General features: G+C 43.7%; 1 protein-coding gene across 2 annotated transcripts in view; it reads right to left on the reverse strand.

Moving 5' to 3' along the window:
- Positions 1 to 2,140: 2,140 nt before the first annotated feature.
- Positions 2,141 to 17,460, reverse strand: part of INTS9 (integrator complex subunit 9) — an 80,446-nt gene continuing 65,126 nt past the window's right edge. For both annotated transcript variants that reach the window (XM_089688745.1, XM_089688744.1), the window contains 5 exons: positions 15,459 to 15,583; positions 14,482 to 14,649; positions 10,335 to 10,433; positions 4,549 to 4,686; positions 2,141 to 2,538 (listed from right to left, as the gene is read on the reverse strand). In XM_089688745.1, coding sequence (XP_089544871.1) covers positions 2,362 to 2,538; positions 4,549 to 4,686; positions 10,335 to 10,433; positions 14,482 to 14,649; positions 15,459 to 15,583 — 707 coding nt within the window. In that variant the 3' untranslated portion in view covers positions 2,141 to 2,361. The remainder of the gene's footprint in view (positions 2,539 to 4,548; positions 4,687 to 10,334; positions 10,434 to 14,481; positions 14,650 to 15,458; positions 15,584 to 17,460) is intronic.

Below are 17,460 nucleotides of genomic sequence, written 5' to 3' on the forward strand. Positions count from 1 at the left end.
GTCTTTGACTATATCCCATGTCATGTCTGCTGTCTGACATTGAATATTCTCTAAATGGTATGTGCAGCCCTGGTGAGTTGAAGGCCTCACTTGAGAACCCCATATCAAAGTGTGTGTGTGTTTGCGTGTGCATGTGCGCGTGTCCATTGGGTAGATTTAATTTCCCTTCCTGCCTTGGGGGAAAACCTCTCCAGTATAACCAGACTTTATGGAAGTGGATATTATATTTTTTTGGGGATTCAAGTTTTTGGACTATACCTACCTTTAATGACGGATATTTCGGGAGGTTTTTAAAATATATCCCCATTTTATGGCAATTTCAGGATACAGTGAGGAATGTATCAGTTTACATGGATGAAACAAAGTATTTACCACTGGCAGGGGTGCTTACAATGATCAGTTTTTATTTATTCATGTATAACCTTTATCCAAAACGGAAAAAAACTGCTGTAACTGACTATAAAGTGTGAGCTGGAGTTTGGCTTCAATTTGTTATTCGTTCTCAATCCGCTACATTTAACCCTCCCCTCCCCCCAGACTGATAATGCTGCTCTATGCTATGCCTTCTGTGCTCACTCCTCCAGAGTGGAGGTGTTCCAACACAGGTGGTGTGGTATTGGCCAGATCACCAGGTAAAAACAGAAGGGGAAAAGCCAAAGAATAGAAAAATGATGCAGCCACCACATATAATTGGTAAGGTACAATATATAAATTTTTTGATTTTGGGTTTAACACCTTTTTGAGAAAAGGCTCTTCAGAAAATGTTATATGCGAGATGCTAATATTTGTGGATGATTATATAAATGCTTTTTTGGCATTTTTTAGAACCAACATGTCATGATTGTAAGCTCCCAGGATCAGGCCCTCCTAATCCTCTTGTATTGAACTGTATTGTTGCTGTATTGTCTCCCGTTACATTATAAAGTGCTGAGCAAACTGTTGGCGCCATATAAATCCTGTATAATAATAATAATAATAATAATGATAATGATAATGCAGTACCCAAGGCCAGTGTGTTGAGGGGTGGTGCCCCCCTCTGGACATATACCAGCATTGTTTATTTTAGTGAGTACAGGAAGTCCCCAGGTTACAAACAAGACAGGTTCTGTAGGTTTGTTCCTAAACTGAATCTGTATGTAAGCTGGGACAGGTACAAATTCACTTATTTTTATGTTCTGGATAGCATAGGGAAAGGTTAACTGCTCATGCATGATGTGGGTTTGCTGACAGGTCCGCCGGACAGTAGGTGTTAGCATGCAGGGAACAGCAAAATGGCCGCCCGGGGGATTCCTGGACCAGAGTGACGTCATGCTGCCTCCAGTCCTAAGTACGAGTTGTATGTAAGTCGGATATCTGTAACTCGGGGACTGTCTGTATATAGAATGGGATTTTGACATTAGAGAACACATATATTGACTCATATTATGCATCTATTCACTTTAAGAGATCTATTAGTTGGGCTTTTTGCACCTCTTCTGCGGACTCCCACTGTTCAGTTTGAAATGCAATCTCTATGTAGGGTTAGTTCTCCAATTGTCACCTATTACAGAAATACCACCGATCTTTGCAGTAATATCATGTAAGATAAAAAATTGGACTACCACTAGTTTATTCTCTAGGGTGTCTGATTTCAGAAAATAAATATTTCGGGGGGTTTTATGCAATCTTCAGGCCTAAAATGATTTAAAAAAAAACAAAAAAAAAAAAACAAAAAAAAAAAAAACACAGCTCTGGCAGCAAAAGGATTAATAAGCCAAGTTAAAAAAAAATAAAATAAATGTGCATAGTGTTCCAGGAGCTCTCCATATAGGCAGGCAGTTCCTGAGCTGTAGGCAGTGTGAATGAACTACAAGCATGCTGGTCAGCTTGCTCGCAGTTCATTGATACTACAAGTCTGTCTGCTGCAGTGGCGGATGGGACTTGCAGTTTATTCATTCACAGACTCCTGCATTTTATAAATGTAACCGCAGGATTGGGGAGAAGAACCTCTGCTCGCTGTCACGATGGGGGATGGAAAAGTGAACAGGGGGGCTGCACTAGTAACATGTTACATCCTAAATATGTAACATGCTACTAAAGGTGAACCTATCCCTTTACAATGAAAATATTACAAAAAAACAAAAAAAAAAACCAGACGACATTTGGAGATAAAAATACATGTAATTACACAAATCTGTACACGTATGCACATTTACACAGGTTTAAAGATCCTCTTAAAAGGACAATTTACTATGAACACCATTGTCTGTCCATCAAATAGACAGCAACTGAGTGATAGACCTCGCCCTGGATGCCAACTTTAGGAATACAGTCCAATGTTCAAAAATTGTACCTTCTCGGAGATCTGGAACGGTGGTCAGTCTAAAATTTCTGCAAGAATTTCAGTACCATGTCCCTAAGACGAACCCGGAGTCGTTCGTCGTGCTCGCAGATGATATGGGTGGAGTCTTCCTCGAACTGGATGAGAGTATCGGCCTCTTGTAAGTGGACGATGTGACCCTTCGCAGTGTCCTCTATCTTCACATCGCTGAACCCGTGCTGCAATTGGAAGAGGGCAGTCAGTACATCATACAGTGACAAGACCACCAATATCATTATCCTCCACTACAGACCAAACAAAGATAGAACACACTTAAAGATTCACTTCCTCATACTTTTACATGTTTATGTCTAGTTTTTTATATTTACTTTTTCCCGGTTACTGTGATCTCATGTGTTTTTGTACATTTGTTTTTAATGTAGTTTTGAAAAAAAAAAGAAATTAACAACTTCCAGTCCAGGCCAATTCTGATATTCCTCTGCTACATTAGAACCCCCAAACATTATATATTTTTTAAGCAGAGGCACTGGAGAATACAATGGTGGGTTTTGAAATTTTTTATATCACATGCAAACACAATTCAAATGCACAAAAACACAATATTAATACCCACATTTCTGGCAAACTATTAAGGATGGTGTCTTGATGAGTAAATAGATACCCAACATGGCATGGCAACGAATTAAAAGCCTTTATGACATCTGTTCCTCCCACTGTGTCTCAGGAAAAAAATGCTGCGGGACGCATCCCTACTGGGCTCTCTAATAGCACTGAAGAGCCCAGTAAATGCAGCGGGCAGTGAAACACCCTTCTGCATCCTGTAAAAACAATTCAGCAGAATTGCTGGTCTAAAGATGACCAAGATATCATTCTTCCCATCCAAGGACGTTTGGGCACATAAACTGGTTAAGAAAAAAAAAAAAAATAAAGATTCACTTCCTCTGGTATGGAATAGCTTGCTTTAACCCCTTCCTGCTGTCACCCCATGGCTCTTTAAGAGAATAAAAATGTCTAGGGACAATTCATCCTTCTTTGATCTAAATCTTCCTCTATTCTCCCCCCCCCCCCTTCTTACCCCCATTTTTTTTTTCTCTCTCTGCGCATCTGCAGTCCCTTCACTACAAGCCCATCACTTCCCCACCCTTACTTTACTGATGGTATATTCCTAACCTTACATCTAGTTGTTCAATAAACGTTTATTCTGTAAGGACTTGTACTGGGATCCATCATGACTCCTCTTACCATCTAAAAACGAGGATACGAGGCCTCTCTGTATTGTTTTATTCTGTGTATACATACAGGTTAATGGCTCTGGCCTTGTTCTACTGTATCTTTTAGGGGTCTCCAAACTATGGCCCACTAGCTGTTGAAGTATTACAAGTCCCACCATGCCTCTGGAAGTATTACCTGTGGCTGTCAGAGTCTTGCAAGGCCTCATGGGACTTGCAGTTCCTCAACACCTGTTGGGCCATAGTTTGGAGACCCCTGTTAGGTTCTCCCATGGGAAACTTTCACTTTCTTACGTTTTTGGCTTTGACTATGCAATGACATGTTTTAGTATGTTGTTTTTTTGTCTGTTTTCTAAAACCTGAATAAACTTCTTGAATCGCAAAATAAATTCTAACATTTTAATCAATGTTGTGTTGGAGTAGAATATATGCACCTAAAAAACCCATTCCTAATATTCCATTTATTTTTAGGAGATATTTACTGTACGTACAGGTAAGCCTTATTATAGGCTCACTTCTAGGTATAAATCTAAAAGTGGACTTTACTACCACTTTAAGCCTATTATTATTTATTTCATGTACTTATATAGCGCTGTCAATTTACGCAGAGCTTTACATATATATTGTACAATCACATCAGTCCCTAACCCTCAAGGGGTGTACAGTCTAAGGTCCCTAACTCACATTCATACATACACATACTAGGGACAATTTAGACAGGATCCAATTAACCTACCAGCATGTCTTTGGAGTGTGGGAGGAAACCGGAGTACCCAGAGGAAACCCACGCAGGCACAGGGAGAACACGCAAACTCCAGGCAGGTGGTGCCGTGGTTGGGATTTGAACCCACGTTCCTAGTACTGCCAGGCAGAAGTGCTAACCATTTAGCCACTGTGCTACCCATACAAGCCTATACAACCACTTTAAATCCCAGCTTATGAGAAACATCAGGCTGGGAGGGAAGGCACACAGAATACATCTGTAGGTATTCCACTTACCTTCTCCAGGGTCTGTACAAATTGCTCCACGGGAATGGTGCCACTCAACAGAGCTTTGAATGGCAGGCTCTCTGGACTCTCCTCTGCGGCTCGCTTTCTCTTCTTCCCTGACGGAGGCGGTGCTGTCTTCGGAGGAGGCTGAGCAGGAAAGCAAAGAAACTTCCATTATAACAGCATAGGGAGGTTAGTTTTCCCTCTACAGACTCAGTAAAGGTCTAGAGACCTATATACCTATATATAATATCATATGATGCAGGCCAGCAGAAGCCAAAGCCATCCCACTCTGTACACAGTGCTGGAGGTCACATGCTCCAGACAACCCATTCTGTATGCTGTGCTGTACTTTACATCACCAATCATCACAGCACTGTCACCAGCAAGTTATTTGTACAACTAATGCAGGCCATAGACGGTTCGAATTCCGAACGATTTTTCGTCTGAAAAACAAAACATCGTTCGTTCTGTAATCTGATGTTGCCACCAATGATTTCGAAAATTGGTCGTTTAACGAATTTTCCAGCATGACCGATAAATGAAATGAGGAGGAACCATGAAAATCGGCCGATGCCATTGCCCCACTAACAGTGCGAAAACTGGCCGATTATTCTTTCGGAAGAAAAATTGGATGATTTTCGAACCGTCTACGGCCTGCATAAGGCTTCCAACTTCCACCCTGTCCAATGAATGGGCACATTTATGCTTGCTCAAAGTTGAATTCCAAGCGAAAAAAAAATAATATCATCCAAATATAAGAGCCAGGTGTATTCTTCCAGATCTGTGCAGTAATCCAGTTTAAAAGACCACTCACCACTACTTTCTCCTAGTTTAGCAAGACTAATCTCGTCTCTGCCCCCCCTCCTGTAAGTTTGTTTTGCACAGCACAGTGGTGATGTCACTGCTTCTTTTATAAGTTATAGTGGAGATAAAGGATACTTTTTTTTACCTAAAATAATAAACACGTGTTACTTGTCTGCTCTGTGCAATGGTATTGCACACAGCAGCCCTGAAGTGCCTCTTCTGGGGTCCCCCACCAACACTCTTCACTCCCTCTCTTCTGGGCCTGTCCCCATAACAAGCTGCTTACTATGGGGGCAGACATGCAGGCTTGCTCCTGAGTTGGGCTGTGTGCATTCATACAGCATGGCTTGGCTCCGCCCCCTGCTCACAGGATTTGATTGACAGCAGCAGCTAATGGCTCCCAATGATGCCTCTGTGCCCTGTGAGTGCAGGGAAAAAGGAGAGAGCCGCTATAGATGGGCACAGCGCTAGATCAAGTGTGGGCTGAGGTACGTAGTATTTTGGGAAGGGGAAGGGGGTTATATTGCTACAAGGACATTTTTCTACCTTAATGCAGGGACCGCACTTAGGTAAAAAATATTATGACTTTGGAACCATTTTAACCATTTACCGCCCGCCCTATGGCCGAATGGCGGGCGGCAAATGTCATCAGCGTTCCGGGTGGACGCCATATGGCGTCCTTCCGCACATGCGCAGATTGCGCTCCTGCAGAGCGGTACAGCGACGCTATCTGTCACCGGCCGTGTACCTCAGACACGGCTGATGACAGATCTGAGTATCGGCCCGTTGCCGGTACCTTGTGACCAATCACAGCAGGTCACATGACAGTTGTATACAATGGATGGCTTCATTCATGCCATCCATTGTATACTAGTGTCTAGCTGTGAATGGTCACAGCTAATCACATGCACATGTCATGTGATTAGCTGTGGCCAAATCACAGCTAAGCACAAAAAAAAAAAAAAAACCTGAATGATGAATCAATGTCATTCAAGTAAATGCTTGCTTATAGCAAAGTAATTCTTTGCTATAAGCAATTTGTGTAAAAAAAAAAAAAAAAATACTGATCACTTCCCCAAAGTAGTACAATGTTACTATGGTAACATTGTACTACTTTGGTCATAGTGAAATATGAAAAAAAATCTTAAAAAAAAAAGAAAAAAAATGTAATAAAAAACAATTAAAAAAAAAAATATATATATTTTTTTCATACTGTCACCAGTCAGTGTCCCTGATCACCGCCATGCCAGTTATATGATGACGCTGTACTGTACTGGTGACAATATGTAAAAGTAAAAAAAAAATAGTGAAAACTAATTTTTTTAATTTTTTAATTTTCCGAAAAATTATGACAAAAAAATACAACTTCAAAAAACTCGCCATGCCTCTTATGAAGTACGTCGGACTGTCTACTTTGCAAAAAGGGATCATTTGGGGGATATCTGTACTGTTCTGACATTTGGGGGATATCTGTACTGTTCTGACATTTGGGGGATATCTGTACTGTTCTGACATTTGGGGGATATCTGTACTGTTCTGACATTTGGGGGATATCTGTACTGTTCTGACATTTGGGGGATATCTGTACTGTTCTGACATTTGGGGGATATCTGTACTGTTCTGTCATTTGGGGGATATCTGTACTGTTCTGACATTTGGGGGATATCTGTACTGTTCTGACATTTGGGGGATATCTGTACTGTTCTGACATTTGGGGGATATCTGTACTGTTCTGACATTTGGGGGATATCTGTACTGTTCTGACATTTGGGGGATATCTGTACTGTTCTGACATTTGGGGATATCTGTACTGTTCTGACATTCTTGGACCTCAAGAAATTAGATTGGCTGTCAGTACTTCAGGATTGATCAATATTCAGATCTATACCATAGTTTGTGAACTCTATAACTTTCCTACAAACTAAATAATACATCCTAATTTGGGTTATTTTCACCAAAGACATGTAGCAGAATATATCTCGGCCTAAATTTATGAAGAACAATTATTTATTTGCAAACTTTTATAACAGAAAGAAAAACTTTTTTAAAAAAATTTTTTGGTCTTTTTTTGTTAATCTAGCAAAAAATAAAAACCCCAGCGGTGATTAAATACCACCAAAAGAAAGCTCTAGTTGCGTGAAGAGAATTATAAAATTTTAGTTTGGGTACAATATGTATGACCGCGCAATTGTCATTCAAAGTGTGAGAGCGCTGAAACCTGTCCTGGGCAGGAAGGGGGTAAAAGTGCCCGGTATTGAATTGGTTAATATCAGAGTTTGCCTGGCATTTGATGCTAACAAAGTGGATTTATAGCTTTTGTATCTATTAGGGAAGAGATTTAAATGAAACTTTTTGTGCCCACATGGTTGGGAGAACCTCTGTATAGAAAAAAATGCCTGGATAGGCCACAAGTTAACATTGCATGCTAGAACAAGCACCGCTGATGTGTACAAGAACTTGCACATGGCAGTTAAACATATACCAATGAAAGCTTGGACACACCAGTAAGTTCTTGCAAGTGTTTATTTCAAAGTGAACCAACAGCTCTGGACAATCATGCTGATGCGTGTCTGTCTACAAAGAGGCGTAACCCCTGGTTCACATATATGCGGCCTCACGGACAACGTTTTGCACGGGCACGAGAGCTCATTCATTTGAATGGACTCCCATGCCCCAAGACACGCAGGGAAGAAGTCACTGCACGTCTTCTGAAAACGCAGCCCGCATGGGAACCTCGGTTCCCAATACGGTTGCGTTTTCCAGTGTGCGTGGCGTGCTATTAGAACTAATGACACCCGCCTGCGGGTCCGCATTCCTCTGTGCGGGTGGTGTGGCTGCACGGATTTTCGTGCGGATTCGCAGCTGCACCACCCGCACATATGTGAACCTAGGGTTAGTCCTAGCCACATACTCAATATGACTCATAAGCAGAACTGCATCAGCACGATAGTCCACAGCGTTTTTTTCACTTAAAAAATAAACATTTGCAGGGACTTGATGCTGAGTACCGGCTTTCATCATTTTACTTTACAGTTTATATGTGGACAGGAGCCTTTGCTAAGTGCCGGTGTTTTTGAGTAGCCCAAGAGAAGAAGGTGGGGCAGTTTATTCTGCTTACTTAGTTAACGGTACACACCAGCAGGAAAAAAGGTTCTGGCCCACAAACATAGGACAATTCTGTCTGGAACCTTTGTTTTCCATCCTCCCATTGATTCTAATGCAGGCTGACCTCTCTACAGCCATTATAAAGTGTGGATTTCTAAATTCCATCCATATGGCACCTAGTCTGTGTCATTGCATGTGATGGTATCTTGCCCACAATAAACTCTGCTCTTCACCCCTGAAGTGGGTCAGGCTCTCGAGTGGCCTGGTGACACTGACAGCTCATGCACAATGACTGGCTGAGTCCTGCAGGGATTAGTAGCCCCACTGTGTGGCTGCAATTCTTTTAAGGCCATCTAGGTGCAGTGTGCCTAAGAGGGATAGGTGCAGCTGTCAAAGTCTATGGTAGGCTGCGGCTACGAGGCTGAACGGACTGGTACCTGCGTTTAAAATGAAGGACCACAACATAGGTCTTCTGAGTTCCGGATCTTCATCCCTGAATGCACAGGGCCCTAAAGGGAAATACCACTCAGGACACTGCTCAGCCCTGTCCAGCCGCAGCCTGCCACAGACTTTGACAGGCTGCACCTGCCCATCCTGGGTGCACAAAACTCCAGGTGTGAAGCACTCCACCTGGGCGGCCCTGTGATTAGAGGGACTTAGCAATCCCGTGAAGACATTGATTAAACCAACTGGGCTGGTATTAGAGAAAACTCGGCATAGCGTCAGCTTTGTTGACATTCCAGGTTTTAATTAACCACTTGCCTACAGGGCACTTATACCCCCTTCCTGCCCAGGCCAATATCAGATTTCAGCGCTGTCACATTTTAAATGACAATTGCGCAGTTATGCAACACTGTACCCATATGAAATTTTTATCATTCTTTTGAGACAGATAGAGCTTTCTTCTGGTAGTATTTAATCACCTCCAGGTTTTTTTATTTTTTTCTAAACAAACCAAAAACAACTGAAAATTTTGAAAAAAAAGTTTTCTTAGTTTTTGTTATAAACTTTTGTAAATAAGTGATTTTTCTCCTTCACTGATGTGCGCTAATGAGGCTGCAGTGATGGGCACAGATAGGCTGTACTGATGGGCTCTGATAGGTGTCACGGATGAGGAGGCACTGGTAGGTTGCACTGATGGACACTGAAAGGCCTGCGCTCATGTATGGCACTGATAGGCAGCACTAACTAGCACTGATAGGTGGCACTGAAAGGCAGCTCAGATGTGCACTGATATGTGGCATTGATGTGGCACTGATGGACACTGACAGGTGGCAGTGATGAGCACTGACAGGTGGCATTGATGGACACTGACAGGTGGCACTGCTGGGGCTACAATGATCATCAGTGCCCTGATGATCAGTGTACATGTCCCCTCTGAGAAATGCCGATTACCGCCTCTTCTCTCGATCTGTCAGCGTGACAGCTCGTGAGGACAGAAATGCCGATAACCGGCATTTCCTTATTTACATGCGATCAGCTGTGATTGGACACAGCTGATCACATGACCGAGCCAATGTCTTTGGCTCTTTCCGTTGATCCACTGTGTCCGAGGGACACAGCGCACCACCGATCACCACGCTGTGTGCTCCCGGAGCCGCGCATGTGTGGTTAGAGTGGGAGGACGTCATATGGCATCCTCCCAGAACAAGAGAACCGCCTTGTACCCGTAATTTCCTTATATGGCAGGCGGGAGGCAGTTAATACAGTACCCAACTGTGGCACACAATGCTGTAAATCTGTCACAGGGCTTACATATATCGGCTGTGTTTACTGAGTGGAAGATCAGTGACTGAACATCTGCAGAAGACGCCATTGGGGTATCCAGGTAACTGGCTTCTCCACCTGTAACTGAACTCCCAGCCCCAGACCCTGTCACTCACCTGCAGGATGTGTTTGTTATCTTTTGTATACAGAACGGCAGACACAGTAGCTAAGGAGACGCCAGGTTTAATTTCCATCGGCACCAGAGATTCAGCCAACTAAACATGAGAAGGAAAAAATGCAACGAATATAAAAACATACTGGACCCCGTTACATGATTTCTAATGTGATGAGATAAATCATGGCATTTATAGACACAAGGGAGTTTATTTACTAAAGCTGGAGAGTCCAAAATCAGACTCCCTTCTGCATAGAAACCAATCAGCTTCTAACCTCAGCTTGTTCAGTGAAGCTTTGGCAATGAAACCTGGAAGCTGATTGGTTTCTATGCAGAAGGGAGTCTGATTTTGGACTCTCCAGCTTTAGTAAATAAACCCCAGAGGGTCTGTTAATACAAATGAAGTGGTTATTTTTGGACTTATTATTAAAGTGGAACTCTGGGGAAATTTATCAAAACTGGGAGTGGAAAGAATCTGGTGCAGCTGTACAAAGTATCCAATCGGCTTCTATCTCCTGCTTGTTCATTAAGCTTTGAAAATGAAAGAGGCTGATTGTTTGCCATGTACATAAACAGAGTGGGCAGAGGCGCAACAAATGGGACTACAAGTGATGGAACATAAAAGAATGGACACTATGATGGATAGCATAAGCCCAGGGTGCAGTTCATAAGTCCATATGTGTGGCGGGGGGTACCCTCATCCACTGTGGCAGCCATTCCTCAGAGTAGGCAGGCTCTGTGTGGCAATACAAATAGCAGAACAAGGGAGGCGCCACTGAGTGTAGTATTAGTGTATGTATATTAAATCCCTCTCCCATCTGACCACACATACCTTTTGCGCCTTTATGTTGGTTTTACCCCTCTCCTTTTGTTCACATTATGTTAATTCTTCCCTGCTTCTATTTTTTTCAGGGACCCTTTATGGTTTAAAAAAAATGTTTTGGGCTGTAGACCCCTAAGGTCCTCTTTGGGTTCATCGTGTCCAAGACTTCACTGTAAGGGTCGCATGTGTTCCACGCAGGTTCCTTCATTTCTGGTCGGCGTTCCCATGCCGGGACTGCTGTGACTGCGTTACTCACCATTCGTGAAAGCAGAACTCCATCCCTGGACTTTTGGGCTGCACTGAACCTGTGCATTTCTGATGACAAGTGATCATTTTTTAGACTCTTGTGAGGGTTACTTACCTTTGCTGAATAAAGCACACAATAATACTACAGTGTGCCTCCCTTGTTCTCTTATTTGTTTGCCACGTACAGCTGCTCCAGTTTTGATAAAATTTCCCTCTCTGTTTTTTGTTAGAAGAGGTGGTCCATGCATACCTGTGTAGTCCTCCTTTGGGAAATGTCCTTTTCCTCCTGTAGCTGGGGGTCTCAAAGCTGCTGCCCTCCTGTTTGTGGGTATCTCTTTAGCTAGTTCTTTGCTCTGGTGATACACGTGTATTGTGCTCACTTCCTGGAGTCAAGCTGTGTGTGTATATATATATATATATATACGCACACAATACCAGCAAGCTGTCACTGCTCCCTCCTCCCAGCAGTTTGATGGTAGCATGAAACCATTGCTCCACTGCCCTCTGTGTCTGCTGAGAATACAGGAAGTTCTTGGAGCAACGCAGACAGATCCTGGACCCAGCTGGCCATGACAGGTGTTTTAGGACTGGGGGGGGGGGGGGGGGCATTAACGTACTGAGACTTTTTTACCTTAATGCTGTGAATGCACGAAGGTAAAAATAAAGTAACCTTTAGAACTACTTTACATTTTATTCCTCAAGAACAGTATTTTCTTCCTGCTCACTAACTTACAGAAATTGAGTTTTTAAAATCTCATGACATCATTAGAATTCACTAAACTTTCATAGACGCAGGCCCTTATCCTGCAAATATAGGTTCATGATGGCAAACAAGTGAATGTGAAGAAGTCCCCCCAATGGCTCGCACGTCCATTTCCATGTCATGCGATTATACAGACTTCTTTAGAGCCTATGTTATCACATGGTGCGTGTGTCTGTGGGTTTACTATCACTCATGGGAGAATTCCCCTTCGAAAGCACAAGATGATGTCACCAGGCATTTATTTTTCTGGTGACCCCCTTGTAGAAAACTAATACCCCTAGTCATCTATACTTCTGGTGCCCAACCTGAGGACTTTTGCAACATACTGTGTGGCCCTCGGGTACTTATGCAAACAGAAGTTTGTGTGTTTTGGTTCTTACTTGGGCCAGTGAACAAAATATATTCTGTACACTGTATTCCAGTAGATAGACGGTTCTGATTCATTTTTAGTCCACACTATTTTTACCTTTTTCTGTGCTGTCCATCCTTTTTCCCTTATGCTGTTTACCGCTTCTATATAGTGGATCTTGCAACTTGTCTCTAGTGTTCCTCTGCATCCTGTTGCATATTCCCAATGGGAGAACCCCCCCACCCCCATGATCTCCAGGGGCTACCCTGGGTTGACCCTGCTTTCCGAGGCCCTTCTTCTATGCCTTTCCTTATGTCTCAATTATTGCATATTTGGGACAATTCAATGTCTCGTTTGGGGCAGTCATCTTGGGTGGGCCCTACAACCCTTCTCTTCCGGAATATGCTATTCCCCCTTGTGGTGATTAGATCACATTTTTTACTATGAAAGAAGGACTCCCGCCGCTGGTTAGTGCAAATTCTCTACCGGGGTTCTGCCTGACAATGGCAAGAACAGTGATCCTTCGCCATTGGCAGAAGACTCAGGTTCCCTCCTTGGTAGAGTGGGTTAAGGAAATGGACCATATTGACAGGATGGAGTCCCTTCTGGCTCAAGAACTGTATACTTATTAACAATGCCACCAACTTTGGCTTTCTTGGAAAATGTTTTGTGAATCCTCTGAGCTACGAGACCTCCTCGCAGGGCAGGGGTAAGCACTTACCCTAGTTTACAGACCTTTTACATTTTATCTGGTTACCCACTCCTGGCTACAGAAGTACTTTTCTTTTTCTCATTTTTTTCCCTTTGGTCCTCCCCCCCCCATTTCGCTTTCCCTCTCTCTCCCCTGTAGCATTAGATCAGGGTTCTGGGACCAATTATATGGTTCATACCCAATGTTGCACTTTTGTACCCCTTCCCTGTTGTTGTCCCTGTTGAGTAGCTCCCCTACCTTTTCAGCTTTTGATAGACTGCTCATACCTGGGTACGTTCATATATAATCACCTTGGTCCCAGGAGATTTCTGGTCCATCGTGTTCTGTGTGGGGTCGGAGTATCTTGTGCGCTCACACTTTTGTGGTGCACTTATTTTCTTAGTTGCCATTTCTTGCATTTTTATATGTTTTTGCTACTCTGAATGGTACATTTGGACCTTTGTCTTTGTATCCTACAATCCTGTTTTGTATTTGAAACCGTTAACAAAGATTTAACACAACTGTCGTAAACACATTCCCAATCCCTACCGTACTGTCTTACATGGCAAAGTAAGTATATTTAAAGAGGGGAAGAAGAAATTAAAGAGGAACTTCAGTCTGTTTGAAAAAAATTAAAAACCAACAGCAACAAATACTGGAGTTGCTGAATTGTATTAATAGGACAATTACCTGTCCAGGGATCCAGCACTGTCCTCACCCAGGCTGGTTCATCGCTGGTCCTCAGCATGTTTACGTTGGGAAGGCAGTTGTGATTCCTAATGGCCTCACAGATGGCTTCCCACTGCACAAGCTGTACTATGTGAATGGACCCACAGCCTCCTGGGACCTGTGAAATGTCCCATAAGGTTGTGGGCAGAGTCAGGAGGGGGGAGAACTTCTGGTGGAATTGCCTAGGCAATTCCAGAAGAAGTGGGAGCAGGTACCTAACAAAACCAGGTACCCCCCCCCCCCCCATCCGAAATAAAAAATAAAGAGCCAAAAGTGGTAGAGGAGAGGAGGACATAAAGCGGAATGTCTCTTTTAGGGTGAAGTTCCACCTAATAACTTTTTTCCGTACAGGCTTTTCTTCCTTTTCCATTCATGCTGCTATTTACAATGAGAGCATGACCATGAAATACAAAGCAGGCTTTTCTATTTTTACATCCTATAGATATCTCCCTCCTCGTCTGTTCACCAGTGATTAAAATGGCACATTATTTGTCTTGTTTACAAAAATTATGCAAACATACAGATATAGAGATTGTGTAGCACTCACCTCTGGCATGACCTCGATCTTCTCATAGCGCCTCTTGAAGGGGAGGGCGAGCACCTCAGCGCGGCGGTATGACATGGGGGGAGGCTGGCAGTCTATCATGAGGTCAGAGCGATGGGACTGGGCAGCTGGTGGCTGAGTGTACTGCTCGGGACATACTACATGCAGAGGCTGCAAGACAAAGCCAACACAATGGAAGTTAGAGGGCAGTATTCCTATTAGGTAAAAGGGTCCATTCATCCAAAGCTCCTATTTCACAAGGGGAGCTGCATCACCTAATGGTTGTGGTCTCTTAAGGACACTAGTAATGAGATATGTTTGTGCTCGAGCTCCTAAATCTACACATTTGCGTCAGCCAATACAAAAAGGTCCTTCTATCCCTGTTATACTTTAATCTATTTTCTTTATTATTGGGAATGCAACAGAAATCAGCTATTATGAGAAGTAAAGCTAGGCATACACGATTCAGGTTTTTTCATACGGCCAGAGGGCTGAACAAAAAACAAAACAAAACAATTTCCCCAGTCACATTGGATGTGGATGCAGGAATTCTCAATGCTGGGTCTTTGTATTCTGACAGTGGAGAGACTCCCCTGATATCAGAATACACTGATGAGAGCTGCAGCCAATAGGTTGCATGCCCTGATCAAAACTAAATTTTCCAACAGGACCATTCATAGGAAGTCGATCAATAAACGGGAACAGCCATAGATCGGTCAAAGTTTGTCTGGTTCCTACGGAGCCATCCAAGAGGACAAAAAAAAAGTTTTGGGAACTATGATGGGGAACCCCAACCAATGGAACTCCCAAGAGAAACAAGAATGGGTAACTTGTCCACAGCACTCTATAAAGGGGTGGATCAACCCCCCAAAATGAAGCACTCATCGGATGCTGGATTTGTGATGCAGGCAGTTCCCTTCCCAAGATACAGCGAGGTTTGCAGTTAAGTGGTACAGGTGCCTCTAAATCTATGGACTCACCTGAACTTCTTTCAGCAGTTTTGTCACCTGGATGAAGTTAAGTCTGGTGTCAATTGGACAATAAACGCACTTCATGGCCAGCGGCTGGTATGGGGCCAAGGCATCCAGGTAGGAAAAGTCTGGCTCTGCATGCAAAACATATCATAGTATTACACCATGGCTAATCCGGATTTTCATTTCACTGAACAATGACAGTACTTGGGATTTTGACACTGGGAACTCAGCACAGTCATTTTCAGCTTTGTGGTTTTGGTGCCAAAAAAATGCGATGTTCATTGGAACACTGTATGAGCTAATCCCAGAGAAGACAACACCATTTAGCCAAAAGGAAAACAGCACAGCCAATTAAATGCTATCCAGAGACTGTCTGACTCCAAGATTTTGTTGCAGCATAGGGGATTCTGTTGACCAAACAGATTGGCTAATTAACACCCCAGTCACGACTTGACATGCGATCTGCATGCCCTGCGACTTTCAAATTGCATGTTAAGTAGCACCCTATTGTCTGCAATTACAGCGGTCATATTGGTGCAGTTCCAACTTGGTGGGAGCCACACCGATCTCCAAAGCAGTGCATGCATTACTTTTGGTGCAATTTGCATAGACATCTGTGTCAGATCTCTATGCAAATCGCACCTCAAATCGGCATGTCACCCAAATTTGAAATCATGTGACTTCACTGTAAGTCGCATGATTTCAAACTCAGGATCAGTGTGACTGGGGTGTAAGTTGAGTTAATGAGTCCTTTTATATTTTGAGGTAAATGACAGTGATACACGGGGGATCACAGAACAATTGACACTGGCATTTGGGTGTCCTAGAACAATGATACACTGACATTTGGGGGTCCCAGAACGATGACACACTGATGATATAGGGTCGAGAATAATGATGCACTGACAGCTGGAGGTCTTAGAATAATAACATATTAGTATTTTGGAGTGCAACAGTGACACACTGACATTTCAGCATCCCAGAACAATAACTCGCTCACACTAGGCGAGGCACCAGAACATTAAACACACTTGACAACACGAGGGTCCCAGAATATTGACACACTGACACTTGGGGAGGCCCTAGAACAGTGATGGCGAACCTTTTTGAGCCCGAGTGCCCAAACTGCAACCCAAAACCAACTTATTTCTTTCAAAGTGCCAACACTGCAATGAAACCTGAATGATCGAGCTTTTGGTTTAGAAAAAACAACTCGTACAGTAGTGCAAACTAATTAACAGTACAGGGATGACCAGAGACTACGGACACAGTACAGGGATGACCAGAGACTACGGACACAGTACAGGGATGACCAGAGACTGCAGACACGGTACAGGGATGACCAGAGACTGCAGACACGGTACAGGGATGACCAGAGACTGCAGACACGGTACAGGGATGACCAGAGACTGCAGACACGGTACAGGGATGACCAGAGACTGCAGACACGGTACAGGGATGACCAGAGACTGCGGACACAGTACAGGGGGTGACCAGAGACTGCAGACACAGTACAGGGATGACCAGAGACTGCGGACACAGTACAGGGATGACCAGAGACTGCGGACACAGTACAGGGATGACCAGAGACTGCGGACACAGTACAGGGGATGACCAGAGACTGCAGACACAGTACAGGGATGACCAGAGACTGCGGACACAGTACAGGGATGACCAGAGACTGCGGACACAGTACAGGAGATGACCAGAGACTGCGGACACAGTACAGGAGATGACCAGAGACTGCGGACACAGTACAGGAGATGACCAGAGACTGCGGACACAGTACAGGAGATGACCAGAGACTGCGGACACAGTACAGGAGATGACCAGAGACTGCGGACACAGTACAGGGGATGACCAGAGACTGCGGACACAGTACAGGGGATGACCAGAGACTGCGGACACAGTACAGGGATGACCAGAGACTGCGGACACAGTACAGGGATGACCAGAGACTGCGGACACAGTACAGGGATGACCAGAGACTGCAGATACAGTACAGGGA

The sequence above is a fragment of the Staurois parvus genome, unplaced genomic scaffold (assembly GCF_062004578.1).
Source record: "Staurois parvus isolate SC_StPar_1 unplaced genomic scaffold, SC_StPar_1.0 ptg000453l, whole genome shotgun sequence".
Classification (NCBI taxonomy): domain Eukaryota; kingdom Metazoa; phylum Chordata; class Amphibia; order Anura; family Ranidae; genus Staurois; species Staurois parvus.